Below are 20,518 nucleotides of genomic sequence, written 5' to 3'. Positions count from 1 at the left end.
CCATTGTGCTAATCACTGTACAAGTAGATAGTGAGTTATGGTCCCTTTTCCGGAGATCTTACAGTCTAAATAGACAAATCAGTAAAAGGTTGGGAGGAGAAGCAGAGGTACAGAGAGGTGAATTAATTTGTCCAAGATCACATAGCTGATCACTGGCACAGCAGGGTCTCAGGTCTCCTAATTCTCAGGCCAGTGCCCTAGCCATTAGATCACATGGACCCTTCCGGGAAATAAGGGCAGCTGGTCAGTCAAGGGAGAATTTGACACAAGTACTGACTGAAGAATAAAATCTGAGGATTGCAAAGTGAAATTACTTTCCATGTTGTTTTTTCCTAAAACTGTCCAGTGTGTGAAAGATCCAGGACTGCCCTTTTGTTTGTCATCCAGCTTTTGTGGCCTGTAAGATGTCATTCCGCCACGGGCTGCGACTGCTGTACAGTCAGCTGTCTCTGTTCTCTAGAGAACTAAACAGACCGGGGTGCAGATACGTTTCCAGCAGTTTGGCACTTAGCTCAGAGAAAAGAGCATCAGGTGAGCAGAGGTGGGAGGAAGTCTGAATACAATATTTTATATTCACATACTGAATTTACAAAAATAGGTTTTGTATCTTATTTGTCTTTTCTTCAACTTTGCTCTTATTCTGGGTGACAGAGCCTCATATGGTAATCCAGACAAAATTAAACGATCACTAAAATGAGACATGTATTAGCACTTCCCTCTAGATATTTTTAAAATGTATATTTTAAAAAAGACCTTAACCCATTTATGCTCTTTACTTTTTGCACATTATTCCCACATGGGGCATGAGCCAAAGCCAATTTTTTTGGTTTCAAATCACATTTTCCTGTCTGAAAACCGTTTTTTCCCTTTCTCCTACTGTAATGTGAAGGATATGGACAAACAGATAAAAATTGACTGTATCTGACATAAAAGTGAGGGAAATTTTTTTCCCCTCTAGGAATTTTAAGGGTCTGTAACAATAGTAGGTGAAATGTTTTCAGGCAGGAATGTGCCTAAGTTGAGAGTCTCCCTTTAACCTTCTAAAATACTATAAACTTTAAAACCCAAGAGCACAGTGTGAATGTTTAACAACCAGAGCATGAAACTGACTCATCTGTTTTTATTGTCTAAGGACCTGATGCAAAGCCCATTGAAATTAATAGGAAGACTCCCATTAACTTCAATGGGCTTTGAATCAGGCCTTTGCTAGCCTTGTCTAAAGCAGGCAGAGACTTTCAGTTTTTCCTTATGTGGTTTTGTCAATACATTTAGACCTTGATCTAGTGCTACTCTGTTCCTCAACCCCCAACACAGCTCAGCCAACATGACTCAATCCATACCTGCAACACCCTCTGCTATTTTTGTCCTGGGTCTTTTTTGAGTAGAAATTGGCAAATGTTGTGGATTATGCTTAAATGTTAAAGAGCACCATGCTGGAATTAGGATGAGAGATCAGCAAACCTGTTGTTACTTGTAGCATAAGCAGATCATCAACCCAGGCTGCCAGAATTGGTATGTACAGGTTGTTTGACAAATATCACTGTTATGATTCTTAGAAAGCTGATGATGTTCACATATGGCCATGTTTCAGTTGTGCCTCCCTATAGTTGTCCCTGTTGTTTTCTTTGGATATACAGTCTTCTTTACAAATCATTTCAGGCAAGGAAGTAGTGTTTCTATGCCATCCTTAAAGGCTGCTGGCTTTCACCCAAGAAGTCACTTTAGTGGTGGGAGAAATGATCTGTTTATATATAGGCCATAAAACAGATTTGGATTATTATTTTTATTTATTTGTATCACCATAATGCCTAGGAGCCCTAATCCTGGACCAGTACTCCATTGTCCTAAGCACTGTACAAACAAAAAACTCTGTTGGGCAGGGACTGTCCTTTTTGTTCTGAATCGCAGGACCTAGATTGCTCTCGTTTAGCATTTATGCTACCATTGAAACTGTTTTTCTCTGGCTTTATCTCAAGATTTCAGTAGCTTTGTGGCTCGGACCAACACTTGCGGAGAGTTGCGTTCTGCTCATGTGGGCCAAGAGGTCACCTTGTGTGGATGGATTCAGTACCAAAGGTAAATGCAACCCACATGGATGGCGGAGAGGTTACATTGCTGGAGCCAAGGCAGCTCCTAGAGCCTGATTCTTGGTTATGTTAACAGCCCTTTACACCACCCTGGCAGCATAAAAGGGCTTTAAAATGTGAGGAAACACCTTTCTGAGAATATCCTCTGTGCAGGGTGGCTTCCTGGCCAGTATAGAGCACCAGCTCTAAGTGCCCTGTGCCCAGACGTGGGTGTAGGGACAGGTCAGGGTCTGGCCCAAGTGCATGCAATATAGCTGTTCTCTGTTTCCCGGGCCTACTGGGGAGCTGCAGAAAGCACAGTGTAAATTAGAGTAGCTCTAAGTCTGCTTTAACTTATGCAGTGGCCAGGCAGGCCCCCTCATGGTCCCAGAAGAGGGGTTTAAAGTCACCTTTGCGTGCATACATTCCTCCCAGCTCTGCCCCATCTGAAGAGTTGGTATTGAACAATGAGATTCATGTCAGATTAGTATTTAAAACTTGCAAAGACCCAGGAGGGAAGTGGAACTGGAAGCTATGGACAGGCTTCCTTATGTCCATTGGCTTTCACTGTATCCACTGAAGCTCTCTGTGGAGGAGATACCACTTTGTGCTGTTATTCTCTCAAATGTCCTAAATGAAGCAAGCTCAGGTCGGTACATGGATGGGAACCTACAAGGATAATCTAGTAGTTGAATCAATAGACAGAACTTTTTTTTAGCATCTGTCTGAATTTTTTTCCCCACACACTGTTACTTTGTGCTTTAGTACATGTACAGCCATGTCACTGTGTGCTGGGATCGTCTTGCTTTTCACAAGATAAGCAGGGCTGCTTTGGGTCACTATTGATTGGGATGGAAGACCTCCAAAGAAAATTCAGGTACTGCAGGAAGTGGCACTGATGATTCATTACAGTAGCCAGCCATGTTCCCACCAAGTCCTCTGCATCAAAGTCCTGACCATTTACCTGTATTAAATATCCCCTGGGACCTTCCCCAGGAATTGAGTGTTAACCCTGGAGTCCTGACCAAGTTTGTATTTGGGTAACTACATTCTGTCAATTTAAACATCCACTGTTGTTTCAGTTGAAAACTGTGTTCTTTTTCATTTTCTGCCCTAAACCTTTGATTAGTATTGCTGTATGCTGTTATGCATTGCCCTAGAGGTTGCTGCATTACAATGGGGATGTGACAAAGGCACTTTTGGAGTCATTTTCCCTAACACTAAATACTAGTGATTAGTCTTATTTGACTACTGAATACAAAGCCGTCTCTGTTAGGGTTTTCTACAGCGACCATCACATGAGTATCTAAGTTTTGAATAATCAGAAATGGCTACAGTAGTGTGTGAACATTATAAAACTTATTGTAGCATTGTTGATAAACTAGTTTTGATTAAAATGTTTTGCACTGAGTGCTTTATATTTCTTCAAAGTTCTGCTCAAACATTAACTAATCCTTGCAACAACTGTGGAAAGTAGGTAAATACTATGATCTCCACCTTACAGAGGCCGCATGAGGTTTGAGTGTGCTTTTTTGACAACAGGACTTAATTATGCACATTGAGAATACATATGGATTATTCATAAAATATAAATAAGAAAAATAAGTTAGCTAACTAGTTGCAGTGCTAATTCAAAGTGGTGAATATACACAATAATACATGCTTCAATGTACTAACTATGTTAGCATAGCTACAGTGATTACATTTTTTGCAAATATTTAGTAAAGCATTAAATCACAATATTCTTAGTACTCTGACTTAATTATGGCCACATTGGGCCACATTCTGGGTTCTACCCTGGGTACAGTGCATGTAAATTGGGACTAACTCTGGTGATTTTAGTGATGAGTGTAACCAAGATCAGAGCCTGGTCCTTTGCATTTTATAATGTAAAGATGTTGTTCTTTATCTGTTAGAATTCTACAGTAATGGGCTATATAGATTTTTATCAACAGTACTAGACATGTCATGGAACAGTCCTGGATGGAGCTCCAAGAAAAGGCTTTATAATTACTACAAGATTATGTTGTGCTCTCACCTTTCTACAGGCTCAGTAATGAATCCCATCTGTCAGTGCATGGCTCTGTTACTTATGACAGGTATATTTACCGTATCTGAGGAAACAGATCCTATCACAACAACTCTAGAGACTTGGATTATCCACATGAAGTTTCTTTATAGGAAGTTGAATATAATTTCCTTTGTTTTCATTTTTTCTCATCTCTCCCTGAGCTTTAGTTTGATTCCTTAGCTAGATTTGTTCAGATAGACTATGATGTTCAGTATCAAGGGCCTGTAAATGTTATGTTGTGTATTCAAAACTCTTATTCTTCATGGGTGTGTTCAAATTCAAGCGCTGCTGTTACGGTTTTTTATAGTCTGGTTTAGTACCTGAATCTAATCCAAATTAAAGATTTGTTTTGTCCCTGATTTCCAAAGTGAGTAAAGTGATTCCTATATTCATGTTGTTTCTAAAGTGCTTTGAGATGAAAGCCATAATGTCCCCAAAAATACAAGATATTAACATAGGTTTTGGCTTAAAAAGCAAAAAAGATTGAACCCTGGGAGAAACAACTCTTTCCATTTTGTTTTCATCATGTTCAGACAGGGCCTGTTCCTGGTTCTGAGGGACTTCCAGGGACTGACACAAATCATCATTCCACAGGATGAGGTAAGGGCTGCCAAGGGATGAGTCTCTAGATTTTTTGCTTTAAAGACTTTTTGTCCCCCATGGTGTCCAGGGCAGAATGAGCTGTCCTGTTTCAGCAGACTGAATTTATATTACGTATTGCAGTCTGCTCTGATTTATGTACATCATCTGTGGCCCTCAGTCTCCTGACAGATTGCTAGCGCAGCCCCAGGTTGAGCAAAATTTGAGCACTCCTGAAGTAAAGCAAAAGGATTGTGATTACTAAAGCTCTTAGCTGAGCTAGAGACCTATCTTTGAGTGAGTTGTGCTCAGAATGTAAGATTTCTTAGATTGTAACATCTTTGGGAAAGGGGCCATCTTTTTGTTTTTTCTTTGTACAGCACCTAGCATAGGTCCATGACTGGGGTTCCTAGATGCTACTGCAATACAAGTAGTAATAATGTCATACAACTGGTTTCTAAAGAATTATCTTTAAATTTAGTCTGAGAGGAGGCCATAAAGAAAACAGAAAAGCATCCAAGCATGGCACAGTCTGCAATGTGACTTCAGTTTCCATGACATCTCAGTATTTTTTTTCCTGCAGGCACATTCCCATGTTAAGAAGGTCTTGTATGATGCCCCTGTGGAATCTGTTGTGAGGGTAACTGGGACAGTCACCTCTCGGCCCCCGGGGCAGAAGAACCCGGTTAGTGCTTTGAAATCTTTCTGGGATTTTCTAGAGTTTGGCACGCTGGTAAAGTGCACTGAATTTAGCACAGAGATTTTGTAGGTGGATTCATGCTGCACACGTTGTGTCATTGCTTTGCCATTAGCAAGCTTGTTTTCTCCAAGGTATGATAATCCATCTTGGAGTGATGTGAAAGAATTGTGAATACAATGAAATAGAAATAACTGCTATGGCATGCACCTTCCAGGAACTTCAAAGCACTTCACAAACACTAATTAAGTCCCACAATACCCCTCTGACAGGCACTGGTCACCACGAAAAAAGGCCAGACTTTACCATCCATATTTTTGGTTTGCTAGTCTAAATATAAGAAATGCCATAGTACTTCTGCAGTAATTGTTGACCATTTTTACTCGTGCCTGCTGTCGGTAAGTTTGATTATCCATTTTATAGATAGAGAAGTTGAAGCATGGAGGTTAATTTCCTGATTGTTCAGAGGTGTTCCATACCCACAGCTCTCGTTGTCAGCAGCTTTAAGTGACTCTTCCAAGACCATACACAACTAGTCATTGGAAGGCCCGAGTACAGAACCCAGGAGTTCTAATGCCCAATCCACTTCTCTAGCCACTAGATGCTATCACAAAGTATGCCAGCTCTGGGCTCCACAGTTAGCTTTTTTTTTAAGGCACATATTGGAAACTTTAATGTGGTCTTCTCTGATTAGTAGAAGGTGTTCCACTCTGTCCTGCAAGATGGGAAGGAATGGATAACAAAGTTTAGTGGTCTTTATTGTGGCAGTGATGATAGATGGGAGAAAAACTCAAGTCTACCTTAGAATTCAATTGGAAACTCTACTGATGGAAATTGGTGTAACCTTTACAGTTCCTGGGTGTCATGGGGGGCGGGCAATTCATTTACCAATGAGCTGAACCATAGCTCTTCTCCACATTAAAGGTTAAGGGCCTGATACTGCCAACATTTATCGATTCATAGATTATTAATCCAAATGGGACACGGATCATCTAGTCTGACCTCTTGTATAACACAGGCCATACAGTTTTGCTGGTTTGAACAAGAGCATATCTTTTACAAAAAATCCCATCTTGATTTAAAAATTGCCAGTGATGGAGAATCCACCACTGCCCTTTGTACGTTGTTCCAATGGATAGTTACCCTCACTGTTAAAAGTGTGCATCGGATTTCTAGTTTGAACTTGTCTGGCTTTAACTTCTAGCCATTGGATCTTGTTATACCTTTGTCTGCTAGACCTTCTGTATCAAATTTCTGTTCCCCATGTGTAGGTACTTTCAGATTGTGATCAAGTCATCCCTTAACCTTCTCTTTGTTAAATTATATAGATTGAGCTCCTTGAGTTTATCACTATAAAGTATGTTTTTTCAATTGTTAAATCATTCTTGTGGCTCTTCTCTGAACATTCTCCAACGTATCAACAGCCTTCTGGAATTCTTTACACAAGTTTCCACTAGTGGTCGCATCAGTGTCAAATGCCTCCCTACTCTTGTTTGCAATACCCCTGTTATACATCAGTGAAGATGAGGAGATTATTCTTGAGCATAAAGTTAAGCATGTGCATGAGTGTTGGCAGGATCAGGCCCTAACTCTTGCCTTGTAGTTGGTACGTGTCATAGGGAGAGAGCAGATTATGGGCAAGAAAGCAGGTTCACTTCTAATAGGGATGGATACACTACTGAAGGAGAGTGAGAACCGGTGTGTCTTAAATAGGAACTGATTGGCCTTAAACTGCCAATGAATATTGAGGAATATTTGGAGAAACTGATCAAGAGACATTCTTTGCCCTGTGCTGTAAGGGGGTCAGACTGGATAATCATAAGCATCCTTTCTAGCCTGAAAATCCATGAATCTAGAAAGAAACTTGTCCAAGTATTTTGCCTGATGTTCAAATCTATTTTTCTCTGTTTCAGAGAATGCCAACAGGTGACATTGAAGTGAAGGTGAAGACAGCTGAGGTCCTGAATTCCTGCAAGAAGCTGCCCTTTGAAATTAAAGACTTTATCAAGGTGGCTGCCTGCCTTTAGGCATTAAGCACTGACTCTTCAGAAGAGTTAGAATTTGCCATGCTGAATGGCAGAGCAGTGTCGTTGCACTGTTGTAGGGCATTCTCGTCTTACTCCCACCTTCTGTGCTCTGGGGCAAGAGTTGTTTACAATGGAACATGCCTAGAGTAAGCGCTGAGAGTGAAATTGTAATAGCAAAGTAGAATGTAAGGCCTAAATTGGCTCCGTGCTTTGGGTTTATAAATATAATGACAGTAAGAATTGGTGGTATGATGGGAACAAGGAAAATTTGGGCTCATGTCCATCTTTTGTGATTGTGAAGCAAAAGGTCTCAGGAGGACTAATGTGTTTAAAAGTTAAGGTATATAGCCTCACCCAGGCATGCGGCCAGCTAGCAAGAGAGTATATCCCTCTAGGACACTAAGATCACTCAGACTGATGGTTAGGTATGTCTTGCATCACTGATTATTGTGTCCTTTCTCTTCCCTATGAAATGTGGACCAGTGGATAGGGGTTGGGACCAGCATTCAAGAAAACAGGGCTCTATATCCTCTGTGCCACTGGTTCACTATGTGACTGGGCAGCTCACACAATGTCTTGTATCTCAGTTTTCTCCATCTGTAAAATTAGTTTAATAATGCTTGTTCACCTTTGCAAAATGCTTTGAGATCTATGATTGAAAACACCCTACAAGTCCCAAGTAGGATTATTATGATCTGTTGCTGCCAAGTGAAAAGTGAGCATTCCAGAATATAGAGCTTAGAGCATGCAGCTCCTATCACAGTTAGAGTCAGAGTGTGACCTAAGCAACTAATGCTTTTCCACATAGGTCATGAGTGACTGGCAGTAATGCAGGGTTCTATGTTTTCTTCCACCTTTCTATTGTGGTCTTTGAAGAAGCTTTTATGGGCATCTGGTTTGGCTTTTGCTCTTTAATCACAATCCTTTTCTCTTTAGAAATCTGAGGCCTTGCGCATGCAGTATCGCTACTTGGACTTGCGCAGCTTCCAGATGCAACATAACCTGCGGCTGAGATCACAGATGGTTATGAAAATGCGGGAGTACCTCTGTAATCTCCATGGTAAGAGAAATATATCTAGTGAGTATCTAGTTCTTAGCACTTTATCATCTTTTTCTTTTCTCCTTGTTCTTGCTATCTGCTCTACTACTGCCTGACATACTAGGGGAGAGGTGCTGGGCAAAGTGCTGCCCTGACATGGCTCTATATCCCAGGAACATACCATGGGGTGGGATATTGGGATGTCTAAAGAGCACAGCGGCTATAAGTCCCTTATCATGCCACAGATGATCGTTTCTGAATGAACAGTATGTATACAATAAATGTTAAGGCCAAGATTTTAAAAAGTGACTAGTGATTTTTGGGCATCTCAGTTTTTGGGTGTCTTTCTTTATATGCCTTTATAAGGGCCTAATTATCAGAGTGCAGGTGCTCATCTTAAAATTACTGGTCACTTTTGCAAAATTTTAGCCTAATTGTTGAGAGTAGCCAGTGCAAACATAAGCAACTATGCAGCTTGTTACATGAGAGGCTGAGAACTCAAGTCATGATAGGAGTTGTTGGGTGCTCAGCACCCCTCAGTATCAGGCTGTGCCTGCATAAGTAATCTTTAGTCGTCCTGAAAAAGAATCAAGAGTCTGTATATGACTGAGGACCTGCATGCTCTGCCAGACTACCTCAAGCTGACTAACCACAGTCTCCAGTCAACTTGTCTCAAACCAACATTCTCAGCATATTCAATATCTGAAGCTTATGTTTGTTTTTTAGGGTTTGTGGATGTAGAAACCCCAACACTATTTAAGAGAACTCCAGGGGTATGTATGCTCTTAGTCATCCATCTTGGCCTCCTGCAATCATATAGACTACTTACTTGCTCATGTGTCCTTGTCTGCCTCTCTGCCTTTATTTCTGTCATGTGTTACTACTTAACTGTTTATCTCCCAGTCAGGAGCATTGTTTCAGAAAATTCCAGGTGTGGGAGGCAGGCAAAGTCATATCAGCATATAGAACATTATATGTGATTATATTGTATCATGTGAAGTCGGGGGTGGCAAACCAATGTGTTGAGGGGGAACTGCCTCCCTTGCCCCTCAGCAAATGTTGCTCCTGCTGCCAGTTACTAATATGTCAAATGGGTCCTTTTGAGGCATGAGGGGGTGGATAGGACAGAGTGATAACCCATGTTTTGACTCAGAATCTTCTAGTATCATGAAAGAACAAAGCTGCTATCTTGCAGTGCAGTGCATATGACTCTGAATCCTGTTTTTCAAGGATCATATTCCAGAAAACTGCATTCTATTGGCATGTATCTCTTGTGTAAGTCACTATAGTAGTATTCCCATTTAAGGCTATTTAATTTCCAATTTTATATTCTGGACTTTTATTTTGTTAAGTAATAATGTGGTGTTAGAGACCGCTAGCCTAGTAATGAATGGTGTAAGGATCTATGCTCTGTCCTCTAACTGACATATCTTATAGTTAGATGGCCTTCTTAAATCCATATAGTTGGATAGCATGTTATTGTAGAAGTGATGAAGACAGTCCTTTGGGATGTTTAAGATTAAATAGGAGAAAGTTTTATCAAATCTATGAAAGGGAACCATCCAGTCCTGGCTGAGGAGATTCAACAAGCTATACACAGGACATTTTCATCCCAAACTTCTAGGAGATGCTGGTTTTTAAGTTCTAATTAATGTACACATTTGCAAATGTTCAGTCCAGCCTCACACAACAGATTTTAGCCATTTATGGAAACGCATACCACAGGCACTAACAAAAGTCCACCCAGTTTCTAACCATATAAACCTAGGCCAGACTGCGTGAGTCCTTCAGGAGTAAGATTGTCAGAGTTTGCATCATTGTTTTCTGCAAGGCAGAAGCCAGGTTGTTGGTCCTGGATCTAGCTCTGGTCACATTGGGCTCAACACAGAGCTGCTTTTTACGTGCTGACATAGAAGTGTGACTGTAGCAGGAGGAAAGATAGTCTGTCCAAAGCCCATTGAAGGCATTAGAAAGACTCTTGTTGACATGAGTGAGCTTTGGATTAGGCCCTTACAGGGGAATGATTTACCACAGTGACTAGAGAATTCTGAATACAGCCTGAAGTTCTGTTATGCTCATTTTCCTTTGTACATCTCATCCTTAACCAACATGCTAACATCTCTTGAGTAGCCATAGTAGGGCCAATGCTGCATTGACTATTTCAGCTATTAACTTCTTGCCTAGGCAAGCCACGTAAGTGAATCACATGAAAGAAATAGGAGGGAATAACTGTTGAATTAGAAAATGAATATAATGGGTTTGTAAACATTTTTCTCTTTTCTTTGAGGGGTTTCTTTATATTTTCAGAGCCCAGTTATCAGCTGCTCCCATTTTAATCCATTGTTAACCTGCCAATCAAAGCTGAACCCCAGTCACTAGCCTTCTGCCAGAGGACAGGAATCTTTTCAGAGCCCCCTGATGCGACTCCTTAAGTGATAAGAAGGGTCAGTGTAGAAAACACCAGGCATTTCCTCCCTTTGAGGCTAACCAAACTGTGGCTGCCAGTTCCTGGTGACCCTTGGAATGTGACATCAGAACTGGGATTCACACCCACATTGTACACATGACAGTTCAAAGTCCTAAGTGCCCAGCCACCAGGGCTGGCCCCAGATTTCAGTAGTGATGATTAGAATAAATTTTTTCTTAATTTTGCAAAAGACCTCAGCTCACCCATTTACAGCTACTGTTTGTAGCCTGTTCCTGCATCTGAGGTTAGGTCACCTAAGAAAACAGTGGCTGGACTTTTCACTTAGCTCTGTCTTGAGAGACAGGCAGCTTTTCAAGAGCCAAAAAAAAACCCGGCTTGTCAGCTCCCCCAGTATGCAGAGAAGGGTATTCTCCCTGATGATGTAGAAATGAGGACAAGATAGTGATGCACCCAACATTCCCCTCCCAGAGCCTGGATGCTGGGCCAGAGTCAGAGGGGATTTGCATGGTGGTGTATGAATTTCCTGTGGGTAAATCATTGTAACTGACATGCTGAGAGGACAGAAAGCCAAGGTTGCCGCAGAAGAACAAGCAACAGGAGGATATAAGGAGCTGTAAGGTACGTGGGGTGGGCAGTTGTGTTATCTCATCTCTTCCTGTTGGTTGTTGTTTCTGCCACAACCTCCCCCTCCATTGCCTAACTTACACCAAATTAAAATGAAACCTACACCGTCATGTACATCACCTCTGAGATTAGTCCATCGTCACCTCAAAATATATTCACCTGTTAGGAAAGTTCAGAGACCTGAAGCTTTAGGCAGTTCTAATGGAAGAGATTTCTAGCTAGTAACCAGGGTGCAGGCTATTTTGAAACAATAGGGGTGGGTGTGTGATATGGAGAGAGAACATGAGATCAATGTTCCCTCTGCTCCAGTATCCTCTCCCCAATAGTTACTACTGCCAGATGTCTCAGTGGAAGGGTCAGCCTCTAACAGAGAGGCCAAGCAGATGGGATGGATTTATAAAGAAAACAGGTGCAGATAGAGTAAAAGAAATAGAATGTATTAATCCTTCCCTGCGCCTTGGAAAATGGGGACCAAAACCCCCCTAATACAACAAAGGTCACTGTGAAATACAGCATAAGGATCTTAGCCCACAGTAACATGGGAATATAGGACTGGAAAGGACCTCCTGGACCATCAAGTCCAGTCCCTTACTATCACAGACAATGCTGTCATACAATCAATCCCATTCATAAATTTATCAAGCTTCATTTTAAAAATAGTTAGATTGTTTGCCCCCACTATTCTTATTGAAAGGCTGTTCCAGAACCTCACTCCTCTGATGGTTAGAAACCTAACATGAAGTTCACCCACAAACTCTAAATCGGAGCTTCCCTGGCTGGCCACCATCTCCTGAGGCTTATAACTTTTAACCCATTTCGTGTGCCTCAGGTTCCCATCTTTCCAGCAAGATTTGGCTAATCTGGCTTTTTGGTCGTTGGCAGCCACCAAGAGTAGCTTTTACATGGGCAGCTGCATTTGCCTATTTCTCCTTTTCTAGTTTTCTGGGGGAGGATAAAGAAAGAAAAAATGCTGCAGCTATTAACAAAAAGAAGAAAGAAAACAAAGAACATAACCCCTTTCACTCCTCATTCATATTAAATCCACTGATAACACACAAAACAAGAGAACCCGGTACAGGAAAAAATAGCTAAGGGGAAAAAAACAGAGAGGTAGACCATCCTGTCCTATCCCCCCCACACACACCCTGCTGTTGCATAGTGCCCCTAATTCTTCAGTTCTGTACCCTGGGAGGAGATTTCATCCTAACTCCATCCAGCTGGTGAGGATCTTATGCCCCATTATCACAAACTTTTGTAATTTGATCCTAATTAGCGTAAAACCACTGGTGCTGTTCTTATTCATAGGGAGCCTAACAAAAAGCTCTTTGGAGTCCATGGAAAATCTTCCATTGACTTCAGCTGGCTTTTGGTCAGGTTCATAATTGTTTACTTCTCTTTTGAAACTTACTACGCTATTTGCATCAATAAGATCCTATGGCAGGGTTCAAGTTGGCAGTTGTACACCCATTAAAAAGTCTCTCTCCCCTCTTCCGTACCAGGGTGCAAAGGAATTTGTGGTACCTTCCAGGGAGCCTGGAAAGTTTTACTGTCTGCCGCAGAGTCCTCAGCAATTTAAGCAGCTCCTGATGATTGGAGGTCTGGACAGGTGAGCATTCCTTTGCCGCCTTTTCTCTGAAACATTAATGTTATGGGGTCCATTCTCTTTGACATGGGAGAAGTTAAAAATTCCCCCACAAACTGATTTCAGTTGGAGTTAGGCAACTAAATTAACCTTTGAGGATCTCGCCCTTAGAGCTCTTTTTTTGTGTGGGTAGAATGGCCTTAAATGGATGAGGTAAGTGACCTAAAGTGGGAGAAGCTTAGAAATTGTAAAGCATAAATTGTGACTCTCAAAGCCAAGTAGTGGATTTAGCCACATGACTCCCATTGAAATGAATGGGAGGTGTGTGGCTAAATCACATACTTGCAAGTGTGAAATTTTCCACTTTAGTCTAATTCTGAACTAAAACTTGGGAGGAGGCTTTTCAAGGAATGGAATGCTTGAAAGCAGAAAATGAAAGCATGGTGCAGCCCTCACCTGGGATTGACCAAGATAACCAACTCCCATTGAGATAAAACTAGACTGTTGTGTGTGATTGAGGGTATGTCTACACTACGGGATTATTCCGATTTTACATAAACCGGTTTTGTAAAACAGATTGTATAAAGTCGAGTGCACGCGGCCACACTAAGCACATTAATTCGGTGGTGTGCGTCCATGTACCGAGGCTAGCGTCGATTTCCAGAGCGTTGCACTGTGGGTAGCTATCCCGCAGCTATCCCATAGTTCCCGCAGTCTCCCCTGCCCATTGGAATTCTGGGTTGAGATCCCAATGCAAAAACAGTGTCGCGGGTGATTCTGGGTAAATGTCGTCACTCAATCCTTCCTCCGGGAAAGCAACGGCAGACAATCATTTTGCGCTCTTTTTCCCTGGATTGCCCTGGCAGACGCCATAGCATGGCAATCATGGAGCCCGTTTTGCCTTTTGTCACTGTCACCGTATGTGTACTGGATGCTGCTGACAGACGCGGTACTGCACTGCTACACAGCAGCATTCATTTGCCTTTGCAAGATAGCAGAGACGATTACCAGTCATATTGCACCGTCTGCCATTGTAAATTGACGATGAGATGATGGTTATCAGTCGTTCTGTACCGTCTGCTGCTATCATGGGTGCTCCTGGATGGCCTCGCTGAGGTCGGCTGGGGGCGCATAGGCAAAAATGGGAATGACCCCTTGGGTCATTCCCTTCCTATCTTTTGTCTAAAAATAGAGTCAGTCCAGCCTAGAATATGGGGCAAGTGTACTAGAGAACCAGAGAGCACAGCCACTCCGTGTCAGAGCCCCAGAGATCCTGCAGAAATAATGAGCTGCATGCCATTCTAGGGGGTGCCCCTGCAACAACCCCACCCGTTGCTTCCCTCCTCCCCCAACCCTCCTGGGCTACCGTGGCAGTGTCCCCCCATCTGTGTGATGAAGTAATAAAGAATGAAGGAATAAGAAACACAGACTTTTTAGTGAGATAAAATGAGGGGGAGGAAGCCTCCAGCTGCTATGATAGTCCAGGCAGGACATTAAAGGGTAGGGGGGGAGAGGAGACCAGCCTTCCGCTGCTATGATAGTCCAGGCAGTACAGAATCTTTTCTTTAGACATGACTGGGTGGGGCTGATGGAGCTCAGCCCCCAGTTGCTATGATGAGGACGGTTACCAGCCGTTCTGCACCATCTGCTGGGAATGACCTATTTTTACCCAGGCGCCCTCGTCAGACCTCACCGAGGCCAGCCAGGAGCACTCACAGGATGATGACGAGGACGGCTATCAATCCTTTTGTACCGTACCGTCTGCCACCGGGGAGGGGAGGGGAGGGGAGAGGATGCCGCTGTTTAGCGCTGCAGCACCCCGTCTACCAGCAGCATGCAGTAGACATAGGGTGACATTGAAAAAAGGCGAGAAACGATTTTTTTCCCTTTTCTTTCAGGATGGGAAGGGTGTAAATTGACGACATACACCCTGAAACACCCGGGAAAATGTTTTTGACCCTTCAGACATTTGGAGCCCAGCCAAGAATGCAAATGCTTTTCGGAGACTGCGGGGACTGAGGGATAGCTGGAGTCCTCAGTACCCCCTCCCTCCCTCCATGAGCGTCCATTTGATTCTTTGGCTTTCCGTTAAGCTTCTCACGCAGCACTGTGCTGAGTCCCTGCTGTGGCCTCTGTCTGTCATAGCCTGGAGATTTTTTCAAATGCTTTGTCATTTCATCTTCTGTAACGGAGCTCTGATACAGCAGATTTGTCTCCCCATACAGCGATCAGATCAAGAAGCTCCCGTACGGTCCATGCTGGAGCTCTTTTTGGATTTGGGACTGCATCGCCACCCGTGCTGATCAGAGCTCCACGCTGGGCAAACAGGAAATGAAATTCAAAAGTTCGTGGGGGTTTTCCTGTCTACCTGGCCAGTGCATCCGAGTTCAGATTGCTTTCCAGAGCGGTCACAATGGTGCACTATGGGATACCGCCCGGAGGCCAATACCGTCGATTTGCGGCCACACTAATCCTAATCCGACATGGCAATACCGATTTCAGCGCTACTCCTCTCGTCGGGGAGGAGTACAGAAACCGGTTTAAAGAGCCCTTTATATCGATATAAAGGGCCTTATTGTGTGGACGGGTGCAGGGTTAAATCGGTTTAACGCTGCTAAATTTGGTTTAAACGCGTAGTGTAGACCAGGCCTGAGACTTGGAAAAGACACAGGCCCAGCACATGAGTGCAATGCCTTTTAACATGCCTGCTTCATGAAATAAAAGCAGGAAATGCCAGAGAGTGGTAGGGAAACATTCTAGAGGAACTTCTCTTCCCAGCAGCATCAGACAGTTGGGAGGACCATCCCATAAGAATTCCTCACATGCAATTGGTGTGCTTGCATAGCCCAGTATAACATAGAAGAAGAGGAGGTTTGGCTGGGTTTTTTTGCCTAGAGTCCTAGATGGCACTGGTGGAGTGCCACTGAGATGTTGGCCTCCTCCAAGAGGTCACTGCTGGAAGGTGGCTCATCCTGGTTGGTATCTACAGCATGAATCATCAGGAGAAATCATAGGACTGGAAGGGACCTTGAGAGGTGATCCAATCCAGTCCTGTGCACTCATGGCAGGACTACATAATGAAGCTTAGAATCATAGAAAATTAGGGTTGGAATAGACCTCAGGAGGTCATCTAGTTCAACCCCCTGCTCAAAGCAGCTCCAACCCCAACTAAATCATCCCAGCCAGAGTTTGTCAAGTCAGACCTTAAAAACCTCTAAGGATGGAGATTCTACCATCTCCATAGGTAACCCATTCCAGTGCTTCACCACCCTCCTAGTGAAATAGTGTTTCCTAATATCCAACCTAGACCTCCCGCACTGCAACTTGAGACCAATGCTCCTTGTTCTGTCATCTGCCACCACTGAGAACAGCCTAGCTCCATCCTCCTTGGTACCATCCTTCAGGTAGTTGAAGGCTGCTATCAAATCCCCCCTCACTCTTCTTTTCTGCAAACTAAATAAGCCCAGTTCCCTCAGCCTCTCCTCATGTAATGTGCCCCAGCCCCCTAATAATTTTTGTTGCCCTCCACTGGACTCTCTCCAATTTGTCCACATCCCTTCTGTAGTGGGGGGACCAAAGCTGGACTCAATACTCCAGATGTGGCCTCGCCAGTGCCGAATAGAGGGGAATTATCACTTCCCTCGGTCTGCTGCCAATTCTCCTGGTAATGCAGCCCAATATGCCGTTTTCCTTCTTGGCAACAGGGGCCCACTGCTGACTCATATCCAGCTTCTCGTCCACTGTAATCCCCAGGTCTTTTTCTGCAAAACTTCGCTTAGCCAGTTGGTCCCCTGCCTGTAGCAGTGAATGGGGTTCTTCCATCCTAAGTGCAGAACTCTGCACTTGTCCTTGTTGAACCTCATCAGATTTCTTTTAGCCCAATCATGCAGTTTGTCTAGGTCACTCTGGACCCTATCCCTACCCTCCAGTGTATCCACCTCTCCCCCATCTTAGTTTCATCTGTGAACTTGCTGAGGGTGCAATTCTGTAGCCACAATTTAATTTAGGGTGCCTTTAATTTCAATTGCAGGTACTTTCAGGTCGCCCGTTGCTATCGAGATGAAGGTTCAAAGCCAGATAGGCAGCCGGAATTCACTCAGGTAACGTATTCCCAAACAGACTCTTTAGCTGCTTCACTCTGGCAAGGTCTCAGGCCACTTAGGAGATCTCATACAGCATTGTTAGTAGCAAGTATTATTGGTATAGTCCAGTGGTTCTCAACCTTTCCAGAGGACAGTACTCCTTTCAGGAATCTGATTTGTCTTGAGTACCCCCAGTTTTACCTCACTTAAAAACTACTTGCTTACAAAATCAGACATAAAAATACAAAAGTGTCACAGCACACTATTACTGAAAAATTGCTTACTTTCTCATTTTTACCATATAATTATAAAATAAATTGATTGGAATATAAGTATTGTACTTACATTTCAGTGTGATATTGAGCCTGTTTTTCACTTATGAGCCTTGTCTGAAGCCCAAGCCCTGCCACCCAGGGCTGGAACCAAAGCCCTGCAGCCTGGTGCTGAAGTGTGTAACTTAGTTTTGCTGGAGGCCCCTGTGGCATGGGGCCCTGGGCAGTTGCCCTGCTTGCCACCTCCTAATGCTAGCCCAGCATTTGCAACTTCCCTAAACCCGACCCATGACTGCCCATGGGGCCGCAAGCCCCAGGTCGAGAAACATTGATCTACATTAGTTGGGTACCCCCGGAAGACCTCTGGGTATCCCCAGGGGTACATGAACCCCTGGTTGAGAACCACTGGTATAGTCCATCCATTTGGTATGAAACTTGCTCATCACTGTTCACCTTGGAAACATTATTTGGCCTAGTGTTTGGGGACATGTATTCCACGTGCCCTAGCAGGTATTCACTGAGTTCTGGGATGAAGGATGGTTTCAACCACTACAGGTACCAGTGTCAGCTAGTTTGGTTATTTTGGCACCTTGGTGGTGAAATGTGTGCTGCTCTCCGGGGCTGGTCTGCTCCTCTTCCACAGAAGCTCCCAGTGCAGTGTGCTTGGCTCCTGAACAAGACTGGTTGGCCCAGCTCATTCCAAGTCTTCAACTTGTGCCCTGAATTCACTAATGGTCATTCGGCTTCTGAACAGGGGATTATTGCTGATACCATGGGCAGGATTCTCTGTGATGATGTATCTAACTATGTGAGGTTAACCACATGCCCTTTGTGTAAGGCATTTGTGGTATATGCAGTATATTGCGTCTAATCCTCTTTATGATCACTTTATATACAAAGCCTTTGGGTCCCAAAAAGAGCTATAAGGGGGGACTAGAATGCAGTTTTCCTGGTGCCTGTAGCTAATGCGTAATGATCCTTTTGTTATTTCTTTAAGATCGATATTGAGATGTCGTTTGTAGACCAAGCTGGGATCCAGAGACTCATTGAGGGCCTGCTCCAGTATTCCTGGCCTAATGAGAGAGGCCCTATTACCACCCCTTTCCCTTCCATGAGCTATGCTGAGGCATTGGCGGAGTATGGGACTGATAAGCCAGACACTCGCTTTGGTATGAAGGTGCGCTGTCTCCCATTGGAAACATCTATCCTTTCTCCTTCTCCTTTTCAGTGTTTCCTGATCATCTCTGTTTACACTCCACTTCTCCATGTGGATGGAAGTGAGAGAGTCTTGGTGCCATAACATCTACTGGTTCTGAAAGCCCTGCAATTGTAGTCGGCTCCTTATGTCACTGGAAGCTGTACTAATGGGATATTAAGGCAGTGATGCAAGATGGATTTGGGATCTTCCAACCAATTTGTTCTTTTGGGTGTCCTATCTTTCTCATTTATATCCTAACTAGGATACATTAACACCAAGGACATGCCTTGTAGGGTAGGAAGGATTGACAGTGCTGGGAACTGAAGTCCTCAAATCATCCATAGAGACCACAAGATTGGTGAGAAATCCAGACAATGTGTCTTGCTCCTGACCTGGCAGGACCAACTCAAGAGATAGGCTAGTTCAGTCTCCCCAGTCCAGTTCATTCCTTGGTCTCTCTGAGGCTCTTACCAGCTGTGATTTTGGTTCTTTCTTCAATAATTGTTATTGTGCAGAAAATAACTGTTCATAAATGTAATGGGGGAAGCAGTACTGAAAAATGTTGCACAACATTTTATACTTGCTGCTATGTGAAGATTTGAAAGGGCTGCATCATGGCTGATCTGAGCTGATGTTATCCCACTGTGGGTATGTGTTCTGGGGAACTTGGGCTGAGATCACCAAACTCATGTCTCATAGGAGCTCTCATTGATACTATCTGCTGACACCCTTTGGCCACTGCTGACTAGAGGTACGTTCAGACTGGTCACCTAGAGGTGAAAGTCTTTGGATTCCATTAGCAATCCCCTAAACCATCCAGACTCTCACTGAGTCTCGTATTTAGACTTTCTCTTCCTGAAGTCTGTGACTTCTAAACCACTGCTCCATTGGTTTATTTATAAGTGCCCTGTGGTTTCTTGAAGCGTGGTTTGCTGTCCCAGGAGATCTTGCTGCAAATGGAGGACACAGGAACAGTTCCCCACTGCATGTTCCTGACATCTCTTCTCTTTTATGTGCTCTTTCTGTCTCTCAGATCATTGATATCAGTGACGTGTTTAGGAGTGTGGAAATCGGATTTGTGCAGAATGCTGTCAACAAGCCCCAAGGCACTGTCAAAGCCATTTGTATTCCTCAGGGAGCGGTGAGTGGTGTAGTTCTGTATTGTTAGTGGCAAAGCACAGTGTAAAGAAAGTAAATTTTTGAAATTAATAAGCTCTGTTGATTTAAGTTTATCCTTAATAACAATCCCTCTGTCACAGTGTGACTGGCCCCTTTCTGGGGACATTGGCCTAGTCCCACCTTTGACTGATTAGTTGCCTCTCAGCTGAGGTTGTGGTGTTAGGTCATCAGGTAATAGTGTGAAGAGCATCTGGAGCTGAGAGAGGCCAAGGGGAAAAGCCTCTGGGGACTGTAGCCTGCTTTGGTTAGAGGAGCAGTTTTTGTTTTGGGCTTGAATAATAAATTCTGCCCAGAGGCAAGGGTCTGAAATAGACTTGGGCAAGCCATCACTCCTTCCTGGACTGGTGAGACAGACACACAGATAATGGCTCCCTCCCATGTGGGCGTTTGTTACCTGGGTGGAGATCATTAATATGGATCCTCATAACAATACGGTCAAAGATCAAATCCAAGCTTGACTGTAAATCTAGAAGTAATTGTTACTTTCTATTTTATTTATATATTTCTATATAAAAAAATTAATCACAATTAATCACAGTTTTAATCGCACTGTTAAACAATAGAATACCAATTGAAATTTATTAAATATTTTTGGATGTTTTTCTACATTCTTTAATATATTGATTTCAATTGCAACACAGATTACAAAGTGTACAGTGCTCACTTTATATTAT

At 43.3% G+C, this 20,518-nt stretch overlaps 1 protein-coding gene across 3 annotated transcripts in view; it reads left to right on the top strand.

The window, feature by feature from the left end:
* Positions 1-20,518, top strand: part of DARS2 (aspartyl-tRNA synthetase 2, mitochondrial) — a 39,270-nt gene that overhangs the window by 1,865 nt on the left and 16,887 nt on the right. For all 3 annotated transcript variants that reach the window (XM_045028261.1, XM_045028263.1, XM_045028262.1), the window contains exons 2-12: positions 347-531; positions 1,977-2,076; positions 4,671-4,737; positions 5,300-5,401; positions 7,327-7,422; positions 8,377-8,500; positions 9,206-9,252; positions 13,031-13,137; positions 17,144-17,213; positions 18,465-18,644; positions 19,699-19,806. In XM_045028261.1, the coding sequence (XP_044884196.1) occupies positions 405-531; positions 1,977-2,076; positions 4,671-4,737; positions 5,300-5,401; positions 7,327-7,422; positions 8,377-8,500; positions 9,206-9,252; positions 13,031-13,137; positions 17,144-17,213; positions 18,465-18,644; positions 19,699-19,806 (1,128 nt within the window). In that variant the 5' untranslated portion in view covers positions 347-404. The remainder of the gene's footprint in view (positions 1-346; positions 532-1,976; positions 2,077-4,670; positions 4,738-5,299; positions 5,402-7,326; positions 7,423-8,376; positions 8,501-9,205; positions 9,253-13,030; positions 13,138-17,143; positions 17,214-18,464; positions 18,645-19,698; positions 19,807-20,518) is intronic.

This window comes from Mauremys mutica, chromosome 8 (assembly GCF_020497125.1).
Source record: "Mauremys mutica isolate MM-2020 ecotype Southern chromosome 8, ASM2049712v1, whole genome shotgun sequence".
NCBI classification, from domain to species: Eukaryota; Metazoa; Chordata; order Testudines; family Geoemydidae; genus Mauremys; species Mauremys mutica.
This window is presented reverse-complemented; position numbering and strand designations above follow the sequence as displayed.